Source organism: Chiloscyllium plagiosum, unplaced genomic scaffold (assembly GCF_037043375.1).
Source record: "Chiloscyllium plagiosum isolate Xiang-an unplaced genomic scaffold, Cpla_swu_hap1 HiC_scaffold_31, whole genome shotgun sequence".
Taxonomy (NCBI): domain Eukaryota; kingdom Metazoa; phylum Chordata; class Chondrichthyes; order Orectolobiformes; family Hemiscylliidae; genus Chiloscyllium; species Chiloscyllium plagiosum.
The window spans coordinates 37,289,848-37,309,107 of record NW_028270169.1 but is presented as its reverse complement, the minus strand read 5'-3'; the positions used below and the strand labels follow the sequence as shown (position 1 = coordinate 37,309,107).

Below are 19,260 nucleotides of genomic sequence, written 5' to 3'. Positions count from 1 at the left end.
ACCACTGCAGAGACTTGAGGGATCTGGCTCGCATGAACACCAGTACGTCTCAGGGCCTTGCACCAATGTTCATTTTCAAGAAAAACAGAGGCAGACACGGCAAACAATTAAGTGTTTGTACATCCTCATTAACGGCCTGCACACTCAGTCTGCCACTTTATCAACGATAGGCCTCCCTGAAGAGCAGGAAATTGCTTTATGGTTCTTGACCAGTAAGGAATTGTGGATGGGCCATGAGATGGAAGATAGAGAAAGCACATGTGGAAATGGGAACTCTAGCCAAAGCACTTACACTTCTCAGATATTTCCTTGCACTCTCTCACATTTAATCTCTTGTTCCAGTGCCTTTACACAGATGTGGATGGAGTAATCTTCAGAACCTGTGTCTGCAGCAAAGCACCTTAAGCTGCCAAGCTACAGACCCACTGCTGTTAAGTGGGATTAGAATGTGCAGCTAGTTTATTCAGCCAGCATGGATGTGAGGGGTCAACGGTCTTCTTCTGTGTTGTAGCTTTTTTTTAATTCTGTGACTGTTGTGTCCTTCACAGGCCTCAAAACACAAAGGACGACTGTCATTGGCAACTCAGAGTAAGAGCTAGGGAACTAGCAGCTTATCTCTTGTTCCACTGAGCTTAGAAGAGTAGGACCATGTGGAAACGCAGGGTTTCTTAAATTTAATATGGGTACTCGCATGTTTATAACAATGTCACATGTGAATGTTTTTGAAAATGTCAATGAAGTTTAACTTCTAGCTTCCACTGTCACCTTTTACTGCTAAATGGCCATAAACCTTCAGGAAATTGCTATGACCAGTGTAGAAGCTGATTGAAAGGTGTCAATGAGATGGAGTGATTATGGGACTATGGAGACTGTGAGCTGGTGGGGAGGCGTTGATGGGTTTGGGGTGTGGTGGCTCAGTACATGTACACCATATGGATTCTCCCTCTCAAGTCATCTGAACTCAAACAATGTAAGTCCATTATGGGGTTCTCTAGTAACTATGTGACTGGCTGCAGGGACCATGGTGACCTCACTCATCCTCCTTTTCCAAGATGCAAACCTTTCTCACCTGTTAGCTTAGTCCTCTCTGCAGTGCTATCCTTTGTAAATCTCAGAAGACCATCACCATTCTAAAGTCCCTGCTAATACGTTCCAAAGGGGGCCCCTCAGATCCACCTCAGTCTGAATCATTAAATAGCTCCATAGAGGTCGGTATCCTGTCACCAAGTCCCCCTTTATTTACGTGTGGAGAGTTCCTGACACTGATCCAGCTTCCTCAGAGTCAGCTCCCAGAGTGTACAGGATGTCTGACACTCCTGTTAATATCTGTCAGCCAGAGCTCCCTGTTTGGACAAGATTAACACCCCCAATCAAGGAGCTCATATTCTATGATGTCCACCAGATTGAGCTCATTACCACCACTACAAATCACATCTTCAATAATCCAATTGGTTGCTCTACTAACCTTCTGGGTTCATGTGGCTGCAGTTGTAACTTTCCTCTACATCAGTGGTAGAGTGACTGACAGGTGTCATTAGACATCTCATATCCTAGCCGCCCCCCTCCCCGCCCACCCAAAAAAAGTAACTTAGTCTGGAACCATGTGGAAGTATGAAGCTGTGTCAGAGATGTGACTGGTTAGGCAACCTCCAGCGTATCTAGCACAAATATGAATCAATGTTCAAGTGGTCACATATCAACTGCACACTGATCATAGAAACATAGAATCCCTACAGTGTGGATTCAGACCATTTGGCCCATCGAGTCCACATCAACACTCCGAAGAGCATCCCACCTAGATTTTTCCCCTACCATATCCCTGTAACCCTGCATTTCCCATGGCTAATCCACGTAACATGCACACCCCTGGACACAATGGATAATTTAGCATGGCCAATCCACCTAGCCTACACATTTTAGACTGTGGCAGGAAACCAGAGCACCTGGAGAAAACCCAGAGGAGTGCAATCTATTTTGATTAATGAGTGTGGCGGTTTGGTCTGAAGGGGCCTTAACTGCAAGGGCGTATTTCATGAGCCTTTTGAAATCCAGCCACTGCAGCAAATCAGACATCCTCTCAATCTGATTGGTCTCATGAGCTGTAAAGTGATGTAATCAGCAGTCTTGGTCACCTAACGCATCCAGTTATGTGTAGCAGATTATGAAATCCTGCTGTGGTCACCAGCAGATTCCTGGAAGGAGCCAGAGGCAAAGGAAGTCAGGCCTGTGGTGCCTAGCTGGCCCACATGGAGGAAGGTCTTGTCCCAGGAGGGTCCTTATTTCAGCAACAATCTGCTGGGAAAGTCTAACCCTCCTAGGACAGTGTCGTTGAGGCATGTCAAGAAAGTCAATCTTCTGTCTGCATATCCTGTGGTGGGGCTATCTCCTCCTGCAAACTGGAGATTTGACCTCATCCCGTCTGTCCTGAGGAGTGGCCGGGAGCTGGGGAGAAAGCAGCTGCTGATGCTACTGCCCCTGTGCTGCAGCGAAGACTTGCAGGAGAGAAGTGCAGATCAAGAGGGGTGAAATCCGAGATAGCTGAAATGATCTCCAAAATGTTGGATATCACCTCAAACATCAGTGAAAATATGATCAGAGTATACGTCCTCTGAACAAATATCTTTCAGTGAGGTAAGGAAGATAATGTCCCATTTCAGCATTAAAAATCTTTGCAATTTGACAATTTCCAAGCCTTGACAATCCTTCTGTACTCTCATCTTGTTGATCCTGGTGAGATTTAGACAGCTCAAAAAAAATTCTACTGGCAAAATGCAGAGCTAAATGTGCTTTCAATCACCTTTTCGCACATTTAAACATCAGACCCATCGTGATGACAAAGCTTTCCATACACTTTCCAACAAACACCAAATATTTGTGAGCAGGATCACTTCAGGTTACTAATATGTATTAACGTTTTCTCTCATTTACTCACCAGCACCAGCCCTCACCCATGCAAGTAAAAATTCTGTATTCAGTGCTGAAGAAATATATCTGAGGTATAAGGAAATACTTTCAGGTTGCATAAGTCAATGAACCCTGTACCACCTCTACTTACAAAATAGCTTTAAATTACAGATCAAGATATCTTATAGAAAATGATCTGGAAAGCAGTCAAGGAAGAAGAATTAAAAGGATTGGTCAGAAGTGAGTTATAAGGATGACAGAAGAAAAGGATCAGAGAACGAGCTGCTCATTTCCACCCAGTACTTGATGGTTCACAGCCACAACCTCTTAAGTGGCCGTGGTAAGCCTGGGGGGTGAGCTTTCTGTTGGTAACTGAACACTCAACCATCCAAGTGCAGCATAAACATGAACCCTATTAAAAGCGTCCAGCTGTGCCCAACCTATCAGAAGCTTAAATCTATGTTTGTTGCCTTATTCCTGCTGACACAGCTGCTCTGAGCTACAATTGCTTATAGTCATTTTGATCAATTGATCCTCCCTGGTGAATAGAAGGAGAATGGAAGAAAAGCTTGTAGTCAGTTAGCAGTGTTTGGTCCACATGTTTGAGTACATACGATGAGCTTTGTCTTGTATAATTTCACTATATTGCAACAAGCAGTGCAAACAGAGCAAAATCAAAAGCTGAGAATTTTAGAAATTTGATCCAGTCATATGCCCTAATCATATGCCTCTTTGCTCTTTACACGTACTGACTGACTTGTTTGCAGTCCTAATATTGTCAATTTTTTACTTCAGAGAAAGCAGGCTTCCATTTGTAAAGTTGTGAAAATCAACTTTATAACCTCTCCATACGGTACTGAAAAAGAATGAGCAAAAAACCAAATTGAATTATTCTTCAGTTGCAGCATTTTTTTTCTTTCTATTCTCTTTCTCTTCCCTTTCTTTTCTTTCTTATACCCACTTGGCTGTGGGATTTATAATTTTTCATTTTCTCTCCTCAGTGAAAACAACAGAATAAAATGAAATGACAGCATTGAACATTCTCCATTAAAGTTGCAAATCCTGTATTTTTAAAAGAAGCTTTCAGCGTTGAGGAGGATCTACATTCATCACAGGACACCCAGTGAGAAATAGACAAATAAGAATTGAAATGAGGGATTTTATGTTTGCCAGTGGAGGAGTGGAGTTCTAAAGGCCATCAGTACTTTTGGATGATGATAAATCTTATACTGTAAGATTACACAGTTCAGAGGTAGTAGGAATTGCAAAAAAAAGGAAATAAACAATAGGTTTTAATGTGTGGTATGATCTAACATTAAGTTGCTCAGGTTCACAGAGACAGACTCACCACTCGGAGGTTGGCTTCTTGCAGTTTCCTGGCTCTCTCCTCTAACCGCTTGGCAATGTTGGCCAGCTCCGCATTCTTCCGTTTTAGTCGCTTCACTTTCTCCTCTGTCTCGGGAGAGCTGCTCTTCCGCTGAACAAAGAAACACATTTTAAAAACTTGCTTGCTACCCTGTGATCCTCACAGTTGCAGATAGAAAGCAATCATAACTGAGGACTGCTTCTCGTGCTCTGACACACAAGCAGCCAACAGGAGGTACTCCTGACCTGCTAAACATGTGCAAATGACAACAGCTTGAACAGTGACATTAATAGAAACCTATGCAGTATTACACTGGCACTAAATCCAGGTTCAGAAATGAAGACAAAGAAACATGAAAAAGAGTACTCAGAAGAAGGAGACCACCAAGAGAGACAGGGAGAATGGACAGAGTAGAGGGGTGAGAGAAGAACAGAATGATAAATGAGTAGAGAGTGGAGAAGATAATGTCAAAAGAGAAGGGGAGAGAAATATAGAAAAGATAGATTGAAAAGTAGAACAAAAGATTGAGAAAACAAAGGTATATGATAAGTTACTCAACACATAAGGCGAAGGGAATCAATGAAGTGACTACAGTACTAAATGAAATATAAAATGAACACACTGCCCTTACCAATAAAGTATTTTCCTCTCTAAGTGTTATGCATGTGTGCTCCAACTCCTTGACAGCTTTTAGCAGTTCTGTGTTGTGTCTCACCAGTGATCCATAACTGGTACCATTCTGCAAACAAAACAAAAAAAAAGGGCACTTCAACGGAAACAGATTCCTGGAAAGCCAAAGATAACCTTACTGATTTAAAAGGCTGCTACATTTTTTAATAAACCATCCATTTTAGAACATATAGTATACTGAGCGATGTGGACATGAATACTGGAACTATATGTGATATGACGAAGGAACAATTCATCTCTTGTGTTTGATTTACAAAGGCTTTTATTTTAATTGCATGACTTAGAGTACACTGCTACAATCCTTTTCATACTGAGCTCCTAACCAGTTTACAGCAAACCATTTAGCAACCTGGCAAAAGCCATTTGTTCATCAAGCTCATTTACCTTTACTTAATATTAGCTCCATTTTTCCCCCTTCTATCACATCACTTCCTACTTTCTCCAGAAAAATGTGAGTAGCTTTGAAACATGTGTATTACTTACTTCCATATTGATTTCCTCAGAATTGGATTTCACATTTTTATATTGGGTGAAATAGTTCTGCCCTTTCTCCCTCTTCTAAAAAATTACATCACCAAATTGACAACAATACTTCTGGATTAGCTATCCTCGAGTGAAAGAGTAAAAGCACTTACTCAGGGACTCTCCAAAGAATAAAGAAACATCCTTAATCATGATACAATACTTGGATTCCTGACACTCAGAACCATTCATCAGCACCTGTGATGGAATAACATCTTTCCATAAGTTTATAATCAGAATGACATCTAGCCTCCAGATGAGAAGCAATACAACACAACTTCTTTAGAATTGTATTTAATCTGCTACTAATGTAATTCATGATCTTATTTCCTCTTTTACTATGTCCATAGATTTCTTCATTATAGTCAGTCAATCTCTCTTGATCATCGCCTAAGTCAATAACAATGTAAGTAATAAGAGTAGGCCATTTAGCCTCTCAAGCCTGCCTCAGCATTAAGTAAAATCTGTCCCAGGCCTCAACTCCTCTCTTGTACTGACTGCTCATAGCCCTGATATCCCAGATATTTCCAAAATCTACCTACCTCCTCTTAAATAACTTTAAATGGTCTAGTCTGCACAGTTATCCCAGGAACAGAATTCCAGACGTTCAGTATCCTCTGGGAGAAGAAACATATTCACATCACAGTTTTAAATGAGTGTCTCCTTATTCTATAAGTATATCCCCTAGTTTGAGACTCCCCCACTAGTGCAATCATCTGAACATTGACCCTATCAAGCTCCCTCAAAATCTTGTATGTTTCAACAAGATCACCTTTCATTTTTCTAAATTCTAATAAATAAAGGCCTAACCTGTTAAGCTGTTCTTGATGAGTTAACCTCTTAACCCCAGGAATCAGCTTTGTGAATCTCTCTTTTAAACTGCCTCCAATGCCAATACACCTTGTCTTAAACTGTGCACAGTACTCCAGGTGCTGCCTCATCAGCACCCTGTACAGCTGTAACAAGTCTCACTCCATTTTTAAATCCAGCCACCTAGTAATAAAAGTCAAAGCTCCATTTGCCTTCTTGATTACTTGCTGCAACTGCTTGCTAATTATTGGTGTTTCATACATAGGAACACCTCTGCACTGCACTTTTCAGATATCTACCTCCATTTAAATAATAGATTGCTTTTTGATTCCTTTCCCCAAAGTGCATGATCTCACATTTCCTACATTAAACTCCATCTGCCAAATGTTTTGCCCATTCATTCAGTCTATCTAGATCTCCACACAGATACTTAATGCACTTATGTTCTCCTACCTCTCTGTGTATCATCAGCAAATTTGGATGCATTACACTCTCTCCCTTCCTCCAAGTTATTAATATAGACAGTGAATGAATGAGGGCTAGGACTGATTCTCGTGCACTCCACTAGTTACATCTTTCCAATCTGAAAAAGATCTATTAATCTTGATTCTTTGTCTTCTGTGCTTTAACCAATCCTCAACTTAAGTGAATACATTAATCCCAATACCATAAGCTCATATCAAATGCCTCCTAGAAATCCAAATATACCTTTACTATCAGTTCCCTTCTATCAACTCTGCCTGTTATATCCTCAAAAAACTCTTGCAAATTTGTCAAACATGCTTACCCTTTCACTAAACTCTGAACTATTCTGGTCATGTTATGCTTTTGTAAATGCCCTGCTACTTCTCCTCAATAATGGACTCCAGCATTTTCCAACAATAGATGCTAGGCTGACTGTCCTATAGTTTCTTGCTGTCTGTCTCCCTTCCTTCTTGAGAAGGGATGTCACCTTAGCAATTTTCCAACCTCCCAGAATCCAGTGGGTTCTTGAATATTTCAGTAAATGCCTCCAATTATCTCTGCAGTTATTTCCTTCAAGATTCTTAGATGGAGGTCATCAGATCATCCATGACTTTGTTCCTTATGATAGAAACTGTTATATGATTTTTCCTCCCATGAGCACCATGATAATCTGTTATCTTTGTGAAGTTTATAGTGTACTCCAACATGAAGACTGATGCAACATATTAATTTAAATTAGTTATAATATTCCTATTACCCATTTGTTATGGACCAGGACAGACCCCTCAAAACATGTCAAGAAGGTAGCCCAGACCCAAACTTGGTGATTTGATTTAAGCAAGTGTACAGTGGATATTCCAGGAGAGAATCAGCTGGTCAAACAACTTAGTTTTAAACAAAACAGAATTCATTTACAAGATTACTGAATGAAACACAAAAAAACAGAAAACAGATTACCGAATAACTTATCCTATCCGAAAACCAACAGACTATCCCAACTTAATGATGCTGTTCCAAAATACATGCAACAATCCCCATAAACACCCCTTGTCACAAAAGGAAAGATCAAACAAGTTCGAAAAGTAGATAAGTCAGAGAGAGAAGGTCCAGCAGCCTTTCTTCACACACACACACACACACACACACACACACACACACACACACACACAGCTGCATTAAAACCAAACCAGAGGATAGCTGAGCTGGGAGAACCGGCCATTCCCCTTTCGTTATGCAAGTGTTTTTTTTACTTGAAAGCCTTCTGCCTGAGGCAGTATCTGTTAGCTGTAAACAAACTGGCCCTAAGATCCATCCAAACTCAGACTTTTCGGAATATGTGTCATTTACACCCTTTCTGAAGAAAATCAAGGACAGCATAACCTTGTTAAAGGAGCAGCTTTGTCACACATTATTAATTCTTCAGATCCATCCTCCAAGGTCCCACACTTACTTTAGCCACTCCTTTTCTTTTCATGTACCCATTTGAAGCTTTTTTTTAGATTACATTACAGTGTGGAAACAGGCCCTTCGGCCCAACAAGTCCACACCGACCCGCCGAAGCGCAACCCACCCATACCCCTACATTTACCCCTTACCTAACACTACAGGCAATTTAGCATGGCCAATTCACCTGGCCTGCACATCTTTGGACTGTGGGAGGAAACTGGAGCACCCAGAGGAAACCCACGCAGATACAGGGAGAACGTGCAAACTCCACATAGTCAGTCGCCTGAGGCGGGAATTGAAACCGGGTCTCAGGCGCTGTGAGGCAGCAGTGCTAACCACTGTGCCACCGTGCTGCCCTCTTATGTTTTGATTTCATATTTCTTTACCAATTTACTTTTATAAACACTTTTTTCTCTTTCATTAGCTTTTTAGTTATCTTCTTCTGATTCTTAAAAAGAACTTCAATCCTAGTATTCAAGGCTTTGAATAGCTTAGATTTTGATTATATTCTCTCCCGAATAGCCTTCATTAATTGCAGGTGGTTTACCCTTCCATTGAGTCTTTCTTTTTGACCAGAATAACTTTTTGCTGAGTTTTCTGAAATATCTGCTGAAACCTCTGTCACATCATATCTATTGACTTTTCTGGGTCACTTTACAGAAGTAAGGAGAAAGAATCGCCCAAATTTCCCTTACTTAAGTCAAGTTACTGTTTGAGCCTAGATTTGCTTTACCTCAAAGTGAATTTTAAATTCTAACATGTTGAGATCGCTACCCAACTCCCCCACCTCCCCCAGAGGATGCTAAATTATGAGATTCCTTATTAATCCAACCTTGATACACATTGCTCGATCAAAAATAGCCTGTTCCCATTTAGGTTCTGCAATGTACTGTTCTAAAAAAAAATCCCTGATGCACTTTACTGATTCATCTTCCATGTTACTCTTGCCCATCGGATTTGTCCAGGCGATGTACAGTCCATTATTCTACTTAACAAATGTCATAACAAATGAAGCTGTTTCTCCTGATCAATGTCTTGTCAGACCACCCTACTGACTATAGGATTGCTTGCTTGGTTACTGTTCCCACATTATTTATTTCACCACGAATCTGCTTAAGGGTACTTCAAATCTTTCCTGTATTTTTTTTAAATCTGCCTTTCTTTGATGCATAAGACCTAAGATTAGGTCATAAAGCACATCAATCCTACTTCATCTGTCAACGTCATGGCTGATCTTCGACCTTAACTTCATTTTCCCACCTGATACCCATACTTCTCAATTCCCTTAGAGTCCAAAACTCTATTCATGTCAGCTAGCACATTTTTGACAACTGAATAGCCATATCCTGCAGGATTGAGAATTTTTAAAATTTACAACCCCAAACTGAAGAAATTCCTTATCACGTTCCTGAATGGTTAGCCCCTTATACTGATGTGACTATAATCTCTGCAGATAAAACAGCTTTCTGGCATTTATCCTCACAATCCCTCTTGGAATCTTATATGTTTCAATGTCAAATCACTAATTAATATTAGACATTGGAAGTACAGTCGGATCTTTTAGTCAATTTCTCACATACTGGATTGTCAGGTATTGACTAAAAGTATAAGGAAGGAAAGGAAATTACTGGAGAAGATTCTCAGGGACAGGATTGAGAAACATTTCAAAGCAAATGGACTTATTAGTGATTGACAGCGTGGTTTTGTACGGGGGAGGTTGTGCTGCACTAATTTGATCAGTTTCTTTGAGGAGATAATGAAGATAATTAATGAGGGAAAAGTGGTTGATTTGTTTACATGGACTTCAGTAAAGCCTTTGATAAGGTCCCTCATGGCAGACAGGTACAAAAGGTGAAGTCACATAGAATCAGGGGTGAGCCGGCAAGATGGATGCACAACTGGCTTAGGAGACAGAGGGTAGAGGCGCAAAGATGCCTTTTGGAATGGAGGGCTGTGACTAGTGGTGTTCCACAGGAATCGGTGCTGGGATCTTTGCTGTTCGTGATCTACATAAATGATTTGGAGGAAAACGTAGCTGGTCTAATTAGTCAGTTTGTGGATGGTACAAAGATTGGTGGAGTTGACGATAATGAGGACGATTGTCTGAGGATGCAGCAGGATATAGATTAATTGGAGGCAAGGGCAGAAAAATGGCAAATGGAATTTAATACAGACAAGTGTGAGGTGATGCATTTTGGAAGGTCAAGTACAAGTGGAAATTATATAGTGAATGGCAGAACCCTTGGGAGCATTGATATGCAGAGGGTTTCGAGTGTGCAGGTCCAGAGATTACTGAAGGTGGTAGCACAGGTAGATAAGGTAGTAAAAAAGGCTTATGGCATGCTTGTCTTCGTTGGAAGGAGCATTGCATATAAGGATAGACAAGTTACACTGCAGCTTTATAGAATTTTAGTCAAGCTCATTTGGAATATTACATACAGTTCTGGTCCTCACACTACCAGAAGGATGTGGATGTTTTGGAGAGGGTACAGAAAAGGTTTACCAGGATATTGCCTGGTATGGGGCATTTTAGTTATGAAGAAAGGTTGGATAGACAGGGTTTGTTTTCACTGGAATGCAGGGGATTGAGGGATGACCTAATAAAAGTTTATAAGATTTTGACTGGCATGGATGGAATGGAAAGTATGAGGCTTTTTCCTAGGGTGGAGGGGTCAAATACTAGGGGACACAGGATCAAGGTATAAGGGGTGGGGGGGGGGATGTTTAAAAGAGATGTGTGAGACAAGTGTTTTGCACAAAGGGTGGTGAATGCGTGGAAAATGCTGCCGGGGAGGTGATTGAAGCAAACACAATAGCAGCATTCAAGAAGCACCTGGACAAATACTGAATAGGAAGTGAACAGAGGGATACCGATCCTGTAAGTGAAGACAGTTTAGCATAAGAGGGTCAAATGTGGCAGCACAGGTTTGGAGGGCCAAAAGGCCTGTTCCTTTTTTTTATTTTTCTTTGTTCTTTGGATAGACATACGTTCAGTGGAAGGAGGGAAATTACAAATAGGGTGCTTCAGAAGGGAGGAGACATTAAGGAAGAAGGGAGAAAATGTATCTAATAGACAGGGAGGAAAGGATACTGGTCACTGTTGCTGAATGGAGAAGCTGCATTAGAAAAATCTCCATTAAAGCATAGACATTTTAAAAATGAGTCTGTGAGTAATCCACATCATTCCTGCAGAAGAGTTAACTGATGGGATCCTTTGTATAGCCAACTCTTGACTATATGTTTGCCTTTAATAATTCTCTTTGTTGCAAGCAGACAGCATGTATGCTCCTTTTTACTGACAATCATGGGATATGTATCTTTTTGGCAAATGGAAAAAAGCAGTTTTCGTTCAGGCTTTAATGTCTTTGAACACAGCCACTTGAACAACAAAAAAAAGCCCTGACTATCCAACAGCACTTAAAACATCTCAATTTACTTAGATTGTAAAATAAAAACTCATCATTTTGCTTCACTTATCCTTATACAAAAGATCCCATCAGTTAACTCTGCAGGACTCCACCTGTCACAACATAATGACATATTGTCATGTTCCTCTGCAGTACTCTAGTTACAGAAAGGAGAGAAAGCATACTGAGATTAACATACCACAGCTATTCTTTCAGTAACCACATGTCTCTCAAACATTGCTGCATCATATTCACCCAATCTGGCCAGTACTAGACACAAGTCAGTATATTTAACTGAGTACAAAGACACTCCAGGCAATACTTCACAGATTACAAAGGTTGAGATTAAGTTTAGTTAACCGTTTCAAAAAATGAGATCGACAAGCTGAGGCAACTGATTCATGCTATCATAATTTTTAGAGGTGAAGAAATCCTGGCAGAACACTAGCATTTGACAGGAACATACAAAATTATCGAGCCACACAAATTGCATGTCTGATGACAAAGGCAATGATGAACAGGAAATCCTTGACATATAAGAGGCCCAGGTAAGCACTGACATGGTTTACATATGGACACTCACTGACATGCAGATACACATATAATCACTAACATGTGGGGACATAGAGAGAATCACTGACATGTGGTGACACAATGAGAGAATTACTGGCATGTGAGGACTGTTATGGACCACACCAAATTCTCAAAACACCTTAAGATGATTGTCTAAGTTCTAACTTCTTCTTATTTTAAAGGCAAGTGCCAGACGTTGTGTTCTGGATGGAAATTGATTGGTCAAACTAGCACATTTGAAGCTAAACATACTTTATTCATTCAGCATTATTAAAATACAACAAAAGAAAGAAGGAATTGGAATAATTAACTCTATTGGAAAACTAACTGAATAATAGATTATTTAACCACTAAACAGTAATTGCTCCAATATAGTAACAACCCACAACCACACCCTTAGCAAAGGCAAATTCAGTAAAATAGATTGTTTCACAGACAATTCTCCAATCCAGGAGGAAAGAACATCAAGAGACAACTCCGACAGAGAGAGTAGCAGGGAGAAATGTACTGTAGCTTCCAAACCCAGTTTAAAGACCCCAGCAACTGCCATTAAAAAATTCTGTCTCTGGGGGAGCTTGACCAGACCCATTCAGGCTGCTTCTACTGTTCCAACTTTTAAAAAAAACAAGACGTCAAAGGCTGTTTACTTTATTGGATTCAAATAGACAGCTCATCTCCTATCTTAAAACTCAGCACCGCTGTCTTAAAACTCAGCACCGCTATTTTAAAACTCAGCACCGCTGTCTCAAAACTGCTTTTCAAAAAAAAGGACAAAATACACCTCTTTAAGCCATAGTATCATCACAGGACAGACAGATAATCACTGACATGGTAGGTCACACAGTTAATGTGCACAAAGGGCACACAGAGAATCATTGATTTACAAGAACTTCACAGATAAACATGAACACTGAGAATATACAGTTCATCATTCTGACATGAGAAAACACTGCTAATTACTGACCATTAAGAATACACAGATAATCAAGCATGTGTGATGAATACATGTGTAATGACTAACTCATGAGAGTAGACAGGTAATCAAGATTTCTGCTTTTTATTTGATGTCCTCAATCAAATGCCTCTAAACTAAACTTAGATTTTAGATTGATTTTGCAGATGACACCCACTAGCTTTGCAACTGACTGTAATGGCACTCTCAAATAATGGTGAAAGCACAAAAAAAAATATCGATACTCTAATCTTACAGAAAAATGTGGAAAAGAGTTTTTCCGGTCACATTCAGAAAACAGCATCGCCCTAGTGAAGGGTTTCGGACTGCACTGCAGTGGTTCACACATCTGTCAATCTGTTTTACTAACGACAATTTACTTAACATATTATTTATTCACTCCCATTGTTGAGCTATTTTCACAGCAAGTGCTGACAGCTGTCCCTCGAGGTGCTTCTGCAGCACACAAAGGTTAAAAGAGCGCTTCCTGCCCACCTCCAGGGACCATTCAAAGATCATTTGTTCAAATAATTACATATTTCTGAACTTTATAGGATAAGCATTAAAGACAGTATGAAATTTAAATGAATGAGTTGACAGTAAATCAACCCTAAACGAACGTTTCAAATTCCATCCACACAATATAGTGACCTTGCAATCAGGTAAACAATCCCTAACCAACTCTGCAGCCCATGACCCTATAACGCCTTCACTCTGAGGGTTACAAACATACTTGTCTACCCACACTACTGTAGCACTCACTCAGCAGCTGCACGGAATTCTTAACAGAACCTGGCCAAATCAAGCATACATGACATGGCAGCATGATGGGAACCTAATGTCAGTTGCTAACAGAGAGGGAAAACACTGGCACTACTATTGAACTGATGATTCATAGACCCAGACTCAGATCCTGAGATCACAGAGTCAAATTGCCACAACAGATTTAAATTCATTTAATTCACTAATTTTAATTTAAGACAATTTTACAAGTAGCAGTTAAACTATCATCAATTGCTTTACAAGCTGACTAAGTTCACAGGGAAGGAAATCTGTCCTTCTTGCCGAGCACGACCTACATGTGACCTCAAAGTCAATACCGCAGACACCTTTGTCACCATTCCTGTCTATGTCCGACAATGGCACAATAATACACAGTTCAGAGGGAGTTACCCTGAGAGCTTGCAACATTTACTCTGGATCCCATGAAGTCTCATGATCTCAGATTAAACAAGGACAAGTAAATGTCCTCCAGGTAATGAAATGGAATTTGGGGAGGGATGAGGCAGCATGGTGGCACAGTGTTTAGCACTGCTGCCTCACAGTGGCAGTGACACAAATTCTATTCCAGTCTTGGGTGACTGTGTGAAATTTGCACATTCTCCCAGTGTCTGCATGGGTTTGCTCCGGGTGCTCCGGTTTCCTCCCACAGTCCAAAGATGTGCAGGTTAGGTAGATTGGCCATGCTAAATTGTCCCATAGTGTACAAGGATATGCAGCCTAGGTGGATTAGTTCAGGGATATGGGCATAGGGTGAAGAGGTGGGTCAGGATGGGATGTTGTTTAGAGGCTTGGTGCGGACTCGATGGACCAAATAGCCTCTTCTTGCACTGCAGGGATTCTATTATAATCCTATAAATCAATGAACTCCTCTATGTGCCATTTGAGGGAAGCACTGAAAGGCAGAAATTATGCAGGTTGAGGGACCTTAAATGTCCAATACCAGAAGCGGCTTAAAAGCACCACAACTGAATTAATTTGCAGAATCTTGAAGGACATAACTGCCAGAGTGGCCTACAGTAGGTAGTGAAGAAAACAACAAGAGAAAGAAACCTACTTGACATTGTCCTCATCAATCTTCCTATAGCAGATGCATCTGCCATTGCAGTATAGGTGGGAGTGATCACTATCAAGTTAACTTACCAGCCATCAAGTTGTATGACATAAGTGCAAACATAAGATAGATTTAGAACAGACCTAGCAGCTCAAAGATTTATGAGGCACTCTGGGCTATTAGCAGAAAGAGAGCTGTATTCAATCACAATAAAAATTTCATGATCTGGCATATCCCTTAATGTTCTGCAGACATGAGTTTGAATTACACTTGGCTTTTGAATTCAATAAAAATCTGGAATATAAAGCTAGCCAAAGGCAACCATATAACCAATGTCATTAGTTGTAAAAACTCATCTAATTCACCAATGTCCTTCAAGGAAGGAAATCTGCTATCTTTACCTGGTCTGGCCTACATGTGACTCCAGAATCATAGCAATGTGGTTAACTCTTAACTGCCCACTGGGCTGTTAGGGTCAGGAAATAATGTTGGCTTAGCCAATGATGTCCACATTCCATGAATGAATTAACAATTTTATCTTGCCAAGGGATCAATCCCGGTTCAATGAAGAGCACAGGGTGACACTGCAGACATAACATGATGGAGGAGAAAGTGAGGTCTGCAGATGCTGGAGATCAAAGTTGAAACTTTATTGCTGGAACAGCACAGCAGGTCAGGCAGCATCCAGGGAACAGGAGATTCGACGTTTCGGGCACAGGCCCTTCTTCAGGAATGAGCAGAGAGTGTTCAGCAGGAGAAGATAAAAGGTAGGGAGGAGGGACTTGGAGGAGGGGAGTTGGAAATGTGATAGGTAACACCATGATGCATATCTAGAAAACATATTGGCAAGCCAGTTAAGCTTAAACACAGGACTATGTACATATCAAACAGCAGAAGCAACATGAAATAGAAAGGGCAAAAACAAATCCTGGAACCATTGGATCTGATCTAAGTTCTGCAGACCTGCCATATCTTGTCATAAATAAAGGTCAATGATTAAACACCAGCAACATCCAAATTCTCAATGATGGTGAAATGTGGAACGTCAGTGCAAAGGTCAGGTCTGAAATATTTGCACCCATCTGCAGCCAGATGTGCTGAGTAGATGATCCATCTCAGCCTTCATGTAAATTTACAGAATCATACATGCCATACTTTAGCCATATCGATTCATTCCATATGATATCCAAAAATGGGAGGAACTGAACACTAAAAATGCCTTGGGCCTTCACTATTACAACTGAAGACTTCTGCTCCAGAAGTAGCCAGCTCCCTAGCTTAACTTCTCTAGTAAAAGCTACAACACTGGGCATGCACCTAACAAATGTAGCAAAGTCTGGATCAGTGGTGCTGGAAGAGCACAGCAATTCAGGCAGCATCTGAGGACAGGCAAAAATCGACGTTTCGGGCAAAAGCCCTTCATCAGGAATAAAGGCAGAGAGTCTGAAGCGAGGAGAGATAAGCTAGAGAAGGGTGGGGGTGGGGATAGAGTAGCATAGAGTACAATAGGTGAGTGGGGGAGGAGATGAAGGTGATAGGTCAGGGAGGAGAGGGTGGAGTGGATAGGTGGAAAAGAAGCTGGGCAGGTCGGAGAAGTCCGGACAAGTCAAGGGGACAGTGTTGCTGGAGGCTAGAAACTAGGATGAGGTGGGGGAAGGGGAAATGAGGAAGCTGTTGAAGTCCACATTGATGCCCTGGGGTTGAAGTGTTCCGAGGCGGAAGATGAGGCGTTCTTCTTCCATGCATCTGGTGGTGAGGGAGCAGTGGTGAAGGAGGCCCAGGACCTCCATGTCCTCGGCAGAGTGGGAGGGGGAGTTGAAATGTTGAGCCACGGGGGGGTTTGGTTGATTGGTGTGGGTGTCTCGGAGATGTTCCCTAAAGCGCTCTGCTAGGAGGCACCTAGTCTCCCCAATGTAGAGGAGACCGCATCGGGAGCAACGGATACAATAAATGATATTAGTGGATACCTAACCCTAACCCCCCCATCACCAAACCATCATCTCCCAGACCATACAGAACCTCATCACCTCAGGAGATCTCCCACCCACAGCTTCCAACCTCATAGTCCGGGAACCCCGCACTGCCCGGTTCTACCTCCTTCCCAAGATCCACAAGCCTGACCACCCTGGCCGACCCATTGTCTCAGCATGTTCCTGCCCCACTGAACTCATCTCTACCTACCTCGACACTGTCCTATCCCCCCTAGTCCAGGAACTCCCCACATACGTTCGAGACACCACCCACACCCTCCACCTCCTCCAAGACTTCCATTTCCCCGGCCCCCAATGCCTCATCTTCACCATGGATATCCAATCCCTTTACACCTCCATCTGCCATGACCAGGGCCTCCAAGCCCTCCGTTTTTTCCTCTCCAGACGTTCCCAACAGTACCCTTCCACCGACACTCTCATTCGTTTGGCCGAACTGGTCCTCACCCTTAACAATTTCTCCTTTGAATCCTCCCATTTCCTCCAGACCAAAGGGGTAGCCATGGGCACACGTATGGGCCCCAGCTATGCCTGTCTCTTTGTTGGCTACGTAGAGCAGTTGATCTTCCGTAGTTACACCGGCACCACTCCCCACCTCTTCCTCCGCTACATTGATGACTGCATTGGCGCCACCTCGTGCTCCCGCGAGGAGGTTGAGCAATTCATCAACTTCACCAACACATTCCACCCTAACCTTAAATTTATCTGGACCATCTCTGCCACCTCCCTCCCCTTCCTGGACCTCTCCATCTCCATCAGTGACAACCGACTTGACACTGACGTTTTCTACAAACCCACCGACTCCCACAGCTACCTGGATTACACCTCTTCCCACCCTACCTCCTGCAAAAATGCCATCCCGTATTCCCAATTCCTCCGCCTCTGCCGTATCTGCTCCCAGGAGGACCAGTTCCACCATAGAACACACCAGATGGCCTCCTTCTTTAGAGACCGCAAATTCCCTTCCCACGTGGTTAAAGATGCCCTCCAACGCATCTCGTCCACATCCCGCACCTCCGCCCTCAGACCCAACCCCTCCAACTGCAACAAGGACAGAACGCCCCTGGTGCTCACCTTCCACCCTACCAACCTTCGCATAAACCAAATCATCTGCCGACATTTCCGCCACCTCCAAACAGACCCCACCACCAGGGATATATTTCCCTCCCCACCCCTCTCCGCCTTCCGTAAAGACCGTTCCCTCCGTGACTACCTGGTCAGGTCCACGCCCCCCTACGACCCACCCTCCCATCCTGGCACTTTCCCCTGCCACCGCAGGAACTGTAAAACCTGTGCCCACACCTCCTCCCTCATCTCCATCCAAGGCCCTAAAGGAGCCTTCCACATCCATCAAAGTTTTACCTGCACATTCACTAATATCATTTATTGTATCCATTGCTCCCGATGCGGTCTCCTCTACATTGGGGAGACTAGGCGCCTCCTAGCAGAGCGCTTTAGGGAACATCTCCGAGACACCCGCACCAATCAACCAAACCGCCCCGTGGCTCAACATTTCAACTCCCCCTCCCACTCTGCCGAGGATATGGAGGTGCTGGGCCTCCTCCACCGCCGCTCCCTCATCACCAGATGCATGGAAGAAGAACGCCTCATCTTCCACCTCGGAACACTTCAACCCCAGGGCATCAATGTGGACTTCAACAGCTTCCTCATTTCCCCTTCCCCCACCTCATCCTAGTTTCTAACCTCCAGCAACACTGTCCCTTGACTTGTCCGACCTGCCCAGCTCCTTTTCTATCTATCCACTCCACCCTCTCCTCCCTGACCTATCACCTTCATCTCCTCCCCCACTGACCTATTGTACTCTATGCTACTCTATCCCCACCCCCACCCTCCTCTAGCTTATCTCTCCACGCTTCAGACTCTCTGCCTTTATTCCTGATGAAGGGCTTTTGCCCGAAACGTCGATTTTGCCTGTCCTCGGATGCTGCCTAAATTGCTGTGCTCTTCCAGCACCACTGATCCAGAATCTGGTTTCCAGCATCTCCAGTCATTGTTTTTACCAAATGTAGCAAAGTGCCCAGCTAGGTTGTTCCACCTCACTGAGGCAACACACAGGAAATCAAGCCCTGCTATTCCTGGAGTCATCACAAAAGTTTAAAACTTTTAAAAGTATGCAGAATTTCCCAATTTAGGTGACTTTCAGACCCAGGTTGACAGAAATCACAGACCAAGTTTCTGTACTTAATAAAAATTACCATTTATTAAAAGTAAATAAAGTCTATCTACAGGTAAACAACTATGAATACATAATTCTAGTAGTTAAAACTCTAACCCTTTATATA

At 42.4% G+C, this 19,260-nt stretch overlaps 1 protein-coding gene across 9 annotated transcripts in view; it reads right to left on the bottom strand.

Annotated features, from left to right (window-relative positions):
- The window catches only part of tspoap1 (TSPO associated protein 1), a 299,740-nt gene that overhangs the window by 163,586 nt on the left and 116,894 nt on the right, over positions 1-19,260 (bottom strand). For all 9 annotated transcript variants that reach the window (XM_087977435.1, XM_043718641.2, XM_087977432.1 and 6 more), the window contains exons 2-3: positions 4,902-5,009; positions 4,253-4,381 (exon numbers count right to left, since the gene is read on the bottom strand). In XM_087977435.1, coding sequence (XP_087833561.1) covers positions 4,253-4,381; positions 4,902-5,009 — 237 coding nt within the window. The remainder of the gene's footprint in view (positions 1-4,252; positions 4,382-4,901; positions 5,010-19,260) is intronic.